This window comes from Salmo salar, chromosome ssa17 (assembly GCF_905237065.1).
Source record: "Salmo salar chromosome ssa17, Ssal_v3.1, whole genome shotgun sequence".
Lineage (NCBI taxonomy): Eukaryota > Metazoa > Chordata > Actinopteri > Salmoniformes > Salmonidae > Salmo > Salmo salar.
Genome location: NC_059458.1, coordinates 23250469 through 23260245, shown reverse-complemented (window position 1 = coordinate 23260245; position 9777 = coordinate 23250469). Strand labels below are relative to the sequence as shown.

Sequence of the window (9777 nt, the reverse complement as noted above, 5' to 3'; positions counted from 1 at the left end):
AACAAACACAATTGCATTTTAATCGACAGCAATTTGAATGCACAGAAATACCGTAATGAGATCCCGAGGCCCATTTCTTTTAAAGTATCTGACCAACAGATGCATATCTGTATTCCCAGTCATGTGAAATCCATAGATTAGGGCCTCATTTATTTAAATTGACAGATTTCCTCATATGAACTAACTCAGTAAAATCTTTGAAATTGTAGCGTTTATATTTTCAGTATACATTAAGAGGAGTGAAGCATATGAAGGACTGAAGTAATACCCCTTCCTGCTGTGTGTCATTTTCTCATTAAAGAACATGTTGGAGGATCAATTTTCTATGGTTGTGCAATACATAATGTTAGTATATTCCCTTGAGGGTGGTTTCTCTTTAGAGCCAACAACAGGACATGGGACAGACTAATTAGAAATAGTCTATTTTTACACAGCATTTCTCTGACTATACACAGATGAATGCTATTTACAATCACGTGGAATATGAAATGAATATTTGGCTACACGAGTGGTAGGACAACACTAAAGACAGTAAGGGTACACAACTTGATAAAACAAAGGCTAGGGTGGCCATAGAAATGACAAGATAAGGCATCCTAACCAGTCTTGCCTCTGGCCATATTAATGGGTGTCATTCTGAAGTCTGGATGGGTGACTTTACAATCCCGTTTCAGTTGGTATTTACTCAGAAACGACATGGTGACAAGCTGCACTTCTTGGTACTTATTTTAAAGAATTCAATACAATTGGTCATGTGTATTGGTAATTGGTAATAGCACAAAAAACAACTATTTGAATGTGTTATTTCTAAGTACTCACCAGGGAGGTAGTGGACTATGAAAGTGATCATCATAACCCCTTACATTCACTGGAGAACATCTACACAGATCAAAAATATAAATGCAACATGTAAAATATTGGTCCCATGTTTCATAAGCTGAAAGAAAAGATCCCATAAATCTTCCATATGCACAAAAAGGTTATTTCTCTCAAATTGTGTGCATACATTTGTTTACATCCCTGTTGGTGAGCATTTCTCCTTTGCCAAGATAATCTATCCACCTGACAGGTGTGGCATATCAAGAAACTGATTAAACACGATCATTACACAGGTGCACCTTGTGCTGGGGGACAATAAAAGGTCACTCTACTATGTGCAGTTTCGTCACACAACACAATGTCACAGATGTCTCCAAGTTTGAAGGAGCTTGCAATTGGCAGGCTGACCGCAGGAAGGTCCATCAGAGCTGTTGCCAGATATTAGAATGTTCATCTCTCTAACATAAGCTGCCTCCAACATTGTTTTAGAGAATTTGGCAGAATGTCCAACCGGCCTCACAACCGCAGACCATGTGTATGGCATCGTGTGGTCGGGCGGCTTGCTAATGTCAACTTTGTGAACAGAGTGCCCCATGGTGGCGGTGGGGTTATGGTATGGGCGGGCATAAGCTACAGACAACAAAAACAATTGCATTTTATCGATGGCAATTTGAATGCACAGAAACACAGTGATGAGATCCCGAGGCCCATTTCTAATAAAATGTCTATAACTAACAGATGCATATCTGTATTCCCAGTCATGTGAAATCCATAGATTAGGACCTAATTTATTTATTTCAATTGACAGATTTCCTCATATCAACTGTAACTCAGTAAAATCTTTGAGATTGTTGCATTAATATTTCTGTTCAGTATATACTACTTCACAACCGTTAAGGACTGGGGGGGCTGACTGGAGACTTCCACCTAAACTTTCTTCTATTCTCCAGAACCTGCTTGGCACAGAGGAATTATTTGCCAACTTTCCCATTGTTCCCTGTATAAAGTGAATGTAAAACTGTGACGATGGGGACTCATTCAAATGTTAATATCTCATCATCTGTATAAATACAGTGTCTTCCATTTCAACATTTATACCAGCATACCACTTAGAATTGGGTATTATTTGGTCATGCTAGTGTTGAAATAAAGCATTGATTTGGGCAAATTTCAGTACATCTATTACTCTGGTTATGAGGACCCGTCTCCACTCTGTCGGATGTCTGCCACACTCTCAGGCACCCTCGCTGTCATGCCTTCCAGGGACCTGGTCAGGCAGATCTGGCAACCCAGGCGGGACCTGGCAGAAAGAGAGAGGAAAAAAAAAAAAAAAAAGAAGATTATGACAAACATATTTTAAAACGTCACAACGCTATGACCTAACCAAAATGGATCCACTTGAAACAATTGGATAATTGAAGTTGGAGAGTGAGGAGGTCAACTTATTCAAGATCTGTGTTTAGGGGGTAACGTTTTGGGACAACAGAAGTGAAGTGGGCCAGTGTCACAAGGGGTTCAGTCAACACTCAGCTAATATGATTAGTGAGGTCATGACCGTCACCCTTCTCATGTTGCTCTACCTAAACCAGCAACACAGAACTCAAATCCCCTTCCGATTGGTTGGAAAGCAGGCTAACAACAGTACAAGGCAAGCATGTGCCATTGTGTGTTTATCCCTCTGTTCTTGTTCCTCACAATGATTACCTCCTAATCTCATTATAAATCAACGCTGAACAGCATAACACTCTGGTTACACTGGTGGCAGTGTGTGTGTGTCATTTCACTTGTGCGTCCAATCAATGGGCCTCCAATTCGTGTGTGTGTCTCACGTGTCTGTGAGTCCGTAGGCCAGGTCCAACATATCCATCTCCTCGTCAGTAATGGGGCCCAGCTGATTATACACGTCTTCCTCAAAGATCAGGTGACAGGTAGAACAGGCCAGTGTCCCCTCACATGCGCCTGACAGACAGAGAGACAAACACACAGAGAGAGAGACAGAGAGATCAAAACATCCCACTGAGTGAGAGAGCAGGCGAAACCTACAATAAACAACCGTATTAATTCACTTAACCACATTAACGTAACCCAGCTCACCGAACCCATCAAAATCGAGGTCCTGGTCGATAATGACATCTAGGAGAGAGTCTCCAGGAGAGCCTTTGACAGAGATCTTCTCTCCATCTCGATTGATGAAGTGGACCGTCACCTTATTGTCAGCTCTGCACAGAAACAGACATAAGGGTGTAATTACAGACAGTAGCTGTGGTCATGCTGGGAATTGGGAACACATTGGATTAACATAACACTTTCCAGATGCTCAAGGACTTTGTATTGTATGTGGGAAATGGGTAACTCCCATTGACTAGGTAACGCCCTCTCAGAACTTGGTTGCGAATGTACAGGCTGTTTTTGAAGGTGTATTGGTTTCGGGTTTCTGCACACAGATCCAATAGCTTTAGCTTTGACATCCATTCCAGGTTGTGTTGAACAATATTTATACAGTCGTTCCATACTATACAGTGAGTAACTAGTCCCACAAGCAATCCAGCAATGTCCTAGTCCAACAACTGTTTAGAGATCCTGAACAGAGCCCTGGTTTGATGGTGCTTATCTGCCAGAATGATCAGTCAGTTGTACCTAGCTGTACAATGGTGACAGTTTGCAAATTAATTGATTTGCACATGATTTTCAAATGATGAGATGTACATAAGGTTACAGGCAGCGTGTCATGGTTAATAAATTGATTAAATAGATCGGTGTTACTGAGGAAGGAGTTGGCAAGACAGATGGTTAACGGTTGCTCATCATTTTCAACCAGAAGGGGTTATTGAGTGACTGACTGACTGACTTTTTCGTCACACTGCTGCAAGTTTGGAAGTTATGATTAAACACACAGTTCTAAGAAATGATAGTTACCTAGTTGGTTCGATCAAACACATCGAGTACTGACACAATGATTACGCAACAAGCCTTTCTGCTGAAGTTAGCCTTCAGTTATTGGCTTATTTGATGCGATACTAACAAGTTTGTTAACGTTAGCATTCTTCCTAACATGAAATAGTTAAGGTAGCCAATATGACTAGTTAGCAAGTAGCCTAACTAAGCGTGTATACCTTTATAGCTAGCAAGTTAAGTACGTTTGGGGACATGATGACACGACTCCTTACCTAAGAGGTTGTGTGTTGGTGCTAAAATCCCTTACACGAATACTGGCCATTCTCTGACCGGCCAATGATAAGCTCCCCGACGTTGTGTTTGTCGCTGAAATGAGTGCTTCTGTTCGTCGTAGAGAATTTTCTCGGAACGAAACATGAAATAGTCTTCTTACCGATGTCATCAGAGCCATTGCTTGGCGATGACGTTTAAAATATATCTTAAACGGCGGGGAAGAGAGTCCGATTTCGCCTTGTTTGAGACTGCTATACAGTACTGACAAAACAAGCTAACTTCATGCTAAATGCAGCTAAAATGGCTATATCTAGCCCTTTGCGTAACCAGCAGACACCGCTGCTCGGTCGGTGTCACGTTTATTGCATAACATCTTAGCTACTGCTAAATGGAGGCCATACTGCTACACTATCACTTTGGAAAAGAAACCTGAAATATATCTAATTTGTTTCAATGCAATAAGCTTAGCCTCTGGACTATTTCAAAGACAAAGCGCAAGGTTTTACTTTTTATTTAAAGATCTCAAAATAACTTCCTGGAGCAAATTCTGACATGCACTCTCACGTGACCTTACGTGACCAATCACAAGAGTTTTCTTGGGGTCTTTTTCGGGGCAGTGAATAGTTTTCATGTATTCTAATGTATTATATAATTTATTCCATAATGTATCCAAATGTTAGCGCATGGTGCATGACGATTTTGAAAACTAGTTTTAAAGTTGTCTGCTGTGGTCTTGAAAAGTACTGTTATCCTCAAAATCTGTATATGAGCTGAAAGGGAAATTATTACTCAAAACTCATTATGGGAAGAATTAAATACCACAAGTCTCCATTTCCATTCATACATAAGATTCTACATGGCGTAGCATACCAGATATGTGTTATCATTTTAGTGGCTTACTCAGGGCAGTTTAAATGGAATAAAGTGATTTGATCAATTGTTACTGATATAAAAAAAAAAAATTCAATCGATACTGTTCGTGCTATTGTGGAGTGGGTAACAAGTGCGCTATCTCGCTTTATTAGCTGGATGCCTTGCCAATACCTGACAATGCCTTCCAATGAAATCCCAAGTTAAAAAACATTGGGATACGGTGGCACTCCAAAAGGTTTATAAGAAGTAATGGGATTGCTGCTGTTTCCCAATGTTCTTGAACTTGGGATTTCATTTGAACTGTTTGTGTTAATATCAGCGAGTATACGCCCCTTATCATCTTTATTGCTGCAGCTGAATACTTATTGACCAGTGAGTCTTTTCTTTCCTCAAATCACTTTCTGAGTCTCGAAACCTCCAACTGTTCACCATACAGGTAAGTGAAATACAACTACGCACACTCAATGCACACAAACAAAGATACACAGACTGAGCGTCTACTAAATGGCATATAGACAGTATATATATTATTTATTAAAGGAAACCGTATTTGACACAGACACACAGTCAATGTAGGCTAGCTACTCACGTACTTAGAACTCAATGTTAAATAGACACTGAGGTCGAAACATTATCTAAGTGAAGGGAGAGGTTTAGGCGCTGGTAAACTGGACAGAGGTACTTGGACTAAAAGGTAAGAGAGACAGTGAGACTTTTAGATTGAGAACAGTCACAGAGCACTAGCACAGCTGGATTCACCCTACAACCAACAGGTGAGATTACCTGTCTGAATTAGGTAGATACAGTGTATACATTTAGACACCGTGTACATTTAGACACCATCAGTGTACTTATTCTCTCTCATCCATTTTTTCTCTTCTTTGCTACTTGTCTTGTTCACAGGATGTTGACGTTTACGTTGTTGCTCCTGGCTTTGTCAAGCAAGAATCTGAAAGTTTTGAATGTTTATTAATTTTTTTAAATTTGATAGACGAGATTTCTTCAAATTGAGAATAACTGAAATACTACAGTATAGGCTGTTTGTGCAAAATTCCTACATTTCACTATATCAATGTACTGTAATGTTGGACTTATTCCTTGCTCTTTTGGACTTTTTTACAATAAATTCTTGTCATGCTAGTGTAACCGATGTGAAATGGCTAGTTAGTTAGCGGTGATGCGCGCTAATTGCGTTTCAATCGGGTGACGTCACTCGCTCTGAGACCTGAAGTAGTTGTTCCCCTTGCTCTGCAAGGGCCGTGGCTTTTGTGGCGCGATGGGTAACGATGCTTTGTGGGTGTTAGTTGTTGATGTGTGCAGAAGGTCCCTGGTTCAAGCCTCAAGCCCAGGTTGGAGCAAGGAGACGGACTGAAGCTATACTGTTACACTAGACCATTTTTCTGGCACAGTGGTTAATAATTGTACCAATAGGGCAGCGGTTCCTTCTCTATGTATGTTCTTATCTGATCAAAATCAGCGCACAAGGTCAAAGTTCAAGGGCAGTGTGTTTGTGGGCTGGCATGCATGCATGTAGGGTGTGTGTGCCCATGTGCATGTGTGTGCGTGCATGAGTATGTTTATTTTTGCAAGTGTGTGTGTGTATGTATGAATCTGACCTTGCCTCCCCCCACTTTTTCTCTAGATGATAATGTTTACTGATTGTATGTTGTGTCCCCCCAGGTCTCCATGCTGCACCACTGAGGGATGATGTAGTGGCACCCCCTAGAGGTAGCCTTCAGGATCCCAAGGTCCTGGTTTGGCCCGGGAGCGTCCCAGTGGAGGAACGCAGACAGGGAACAGAGCCCTCAGACGCTTCATCATGGACCTGAACACCGGCCTCGTCAAGGAACACGTCAGTGAGATGGACAGGAGAGTGGCACCAGGTACAGGGCTTTGAAATGTTACATTATCCAGAAATGTTAGTTATTTTTTACATTTTGGGTTTTATATATTGTCTTTCTCCCCTGCTCCTCTCCTCTCCAGTGTACACTCCTTCCTCTGTGGATGAGTTCAGACAGGGAACCGAGAACTCCCAGAAAACTCTGGTGGACATCAGGAGCAGATGCATCATCAGGCCTGTTGGAGAGAAGCAATAAACAGATACCTCAGGATGAGAGAGACAGATTCCAAAGTATACACACAGTGGAGGAACGTAGACAGGGAACAGAGCCCTCCGGACGATTCATTATGAACCTGAACACCGGCCTCGTCAAGGAACACGTCAGTGAGATGGACAGGAGAGTGGCACCAGGTACAGGACTTTGAAATGTTACATTTTTCTGAAATTGTAATCTTTAAAAAAGGAAATAACTATTGGAAGAAATATTTAGGGTTATATACACTGTGTGTACAAAACATTAAGAACACCTTCTTAATATTGAGTTGCACCCCCCCTTTTGCCCTCAGAACAGCCTCCATTCGTTGGGACATGGATTCTACAAGGTGTTAAAAGCGTTCCACATGGATCCTGGCCAATGTTGACTCCAATGCTTCCCACAGTTGTGTCAAGTTGGCTGGATTTCCTTTGGGTGGTGGACCATTGTTGATACACACAGGAAACTGTTGAGTGTGGAAAACCCAGCAGCATTGCAGTTCTTGACAAAAACTGGTGTGTGCGTACCCCGTTCAAAGGCACTTAAATATTTTGTCGTGCCCATTCACACTCTGAATGGCACACATACACAATCCATGTCTTAATTGTCTCAAGGCTTAAAAATCCTTCTTTAACCTGTCTCCTCCTCTTCATCTAAGCTGATTGAAGTGGATTTAACAAAGGACATCAATAAGGGATCATAGCTTTCACCTGGATTCATCTGGTCAGTCTATGTCATGGTAAGGTGTTCATAATGTTTTGTACACTCAGTGTATATTCTCTTTCTCTCCTCTCCAGTGTACACTCCTTACTCTGTGGATGAGTTCAGACAGGGAACCGGGAACTCCCAGAAAACTCTGGTGGACATCAGGAGCGGATGGATCATCAGGCCTGTTGGAGAGATGGAGAGAAGCATGAAACTGACACCTCAGGGTGAGAGTGTTTGTGTGTACAGTATGTGTACTGATGGAGTATGCTTGCTCTCCTTCTCCCTGTAGATGACAGGCTGGTGAGTGCTAAGGCTGAGACTCACTCAGAGACAGAGTGTGTTTGTGAGGTCATTGATGGCCACTGCTATCAGTTCAACCCCACACTAATGACCTTCAGTGAGGCAGAGGTGAAATATACACCCAGTCGGTCATATTCGCTTTTCTCTTAAACAAACAGCTGTCCTAATATTTGTGTGTGTGTGTGTGTGTGTGTGTGTATGTGTGTGCGTCCAGTCCTCCTGCAGCATTCTCTCCCCTCACGGACACCTGGCCTCCGTAACCAACGGCGACCTGCACTCCCGCCTGGTCTCCATGGTGACCAGAGCCACCAAGAGTCCCGTCCTCGGACATGGCTGGGTGGAGTCGTGAAGGTCAGTATTTCATCACCCCCCCACACTCTTGTTCAATCAGAATGTCTAATAGTAACCTAGCCATTTTCCAAGAGTTTTAATGGTGTGTGTGTGTGTGTGTGTGTGTGTGTGTGTGTGTGTGTGTGTGTGTTGTGACCCCTGCAGGATAAGCAGTCAGAGTGGACCGACGGGTCCACCTGGGGCTACAGTGACTGGATGCCCGGTCACACAGTAGATGTTCAGAATTGGTGAGACTCATACCTTTAAAAAGTATTTGATATCTATATTGACAACCTTTTAAGTATTAACAATATCATCTTTTCTAAGTCACAGTGCTATCAATAACAGGTTACATTGTGAAATGCTACCTTTGAGACTGTTGATAAATAAGGCTATAAATCATAAAAAGTCTGGGAAGGACCCAGATGAACTTGGTATTGGTTATGAGAGCATGTTGTATTATAAGATTTCTGTTCTTTAATGACTATAACATTCTGATACTGTTTTAATCAACAGGTCTATTCGACACAATCAAAGTTAGAGCCTTAAAATTGGATGATATGGTATATGACTGGTCCATTTAACAACATTGTCATTTGTTCCCTCTCCCAGATGAGAGCTGGTGGACAGCAGTGGACTGTGAACTGAAGAGCTTCCATCTGCTCCTTCCCCATGGCAGCATAAGAGGCCTGCACTAACTGTAGAATTAGAATAAGTAGAATGGACATTACAATTCACTATGAAAGGGACTTGTCACTCGATGGCAAGTTGCAACATACATAGAAGGCAACAAAACCTGATGGAGACAAACACAATAGAAAAGTTAAATTACCCACGCCCCCTCCAATGGTAGTGATATCAGGTCTCACCAGTAACCAAGTGATGTCAACACATTAAGTGTTCTATTGAAGTGTTCTATTCTGTCACCATCTTGAGTGACATTAAAAAACACATGGATTTTAAAAAAACTTGTTCTCAACTTGCCTACCTGGTTAAATAAAGGTGAAATAAAAATAAATAAATAAAATGCTGTTTCCATGCAGTAATCCTGTGAACCATAAAACATCTGCATCCTGTTTCTATTAAGTTGTATGTCCTCTCTTCTTAAAATAAAAACGGAGCATTTTACATGGTGTGTCTTGTGTTCATTGTGAAATGAAAACAGCTAGAGATGTATTCTGCCTGAAGCTGTTTCAATGATGCTTCAGCAACAGGTCCAACGTCTTCCCCTACTTCAACTGTCTGAACACTGTTTGAATAGTACATACTGTATAATGAAATCAAAAAGAAATTAACTGGAACCAACTGATCCAAGCTGTATAATCTTTGTCCACGCTTATGAATGAGACACTCCTGTATGGCAGGATGTCATAAATAATCAAATAGGCTAGACTACTATCTACTGCCTGCCTATATCAACAAAAAGACTTCGGGAAAACAATTAGCTTGAGGAAAACTACAAAAGTGAGATCAATAGATAAATGTA

At 41.5% G+C, this 9777-nt stretch overlaps 1 protein-coding gene and 1 pseudogene across 1 annotated transcript; one reads left to right on the top strand and one right to left on the bottom strand.

Annotated features, from left to right (window-relative positions):
* Positions 1 to 4526, bottom strand: LOC106575522 (adrenodoxin). The gene is made up of 4 exons (XM_014152058.2): positions 3987 to 4526; positions 2914 to 3038; positions 2649 to 2778; positions 1 to 2119 (listed from the first exon to the last, which is right to left on the bottom strand). The coding sequence occupies exons 1-4, from the start codon at positions 4163 to 4165 to the stop codon at positions 2011 to 2013; spliced, it is 543 nt and encodes a 180-aa protein (XP_014007533.1). The 5' UTR covers positions 4166 to 4526; the 3' UTR covers positions 1 to 2010.
* Positions 4527 to 5492: 966 nt separating this feature from the next.
* LOC106575521 (uncharacterized) lies at positions 5493 to 9419 on the top strand (annotated as a pseudogene).
* Positions 9420 to 9777: the final 358 nt, after the last annotated feature.

Coding starts and splice junctions, on each gene's coding strand:
- LOC106575522 (XM_014152058.2), bottom strand. CDS start 4,165: ATGGCTCTGATGACATCGGTAAGAAGACTATTTCATGTTTCGTTCCGA. Junction 2,779..2,913: donor CCTCGATTTTGATGGGTTCG/GTGAGCTGGGTT, acceptor TCTGTCTGTCAG/GCGCATGTGAGGGGACACTG. Junction 2,120..2,648: donor GCCTACGGACTCACAGACAC/GTGAGACACACA, acceptor TCTTTCTGCCAG/GTCCCGCCTGGGTTGCCAGA.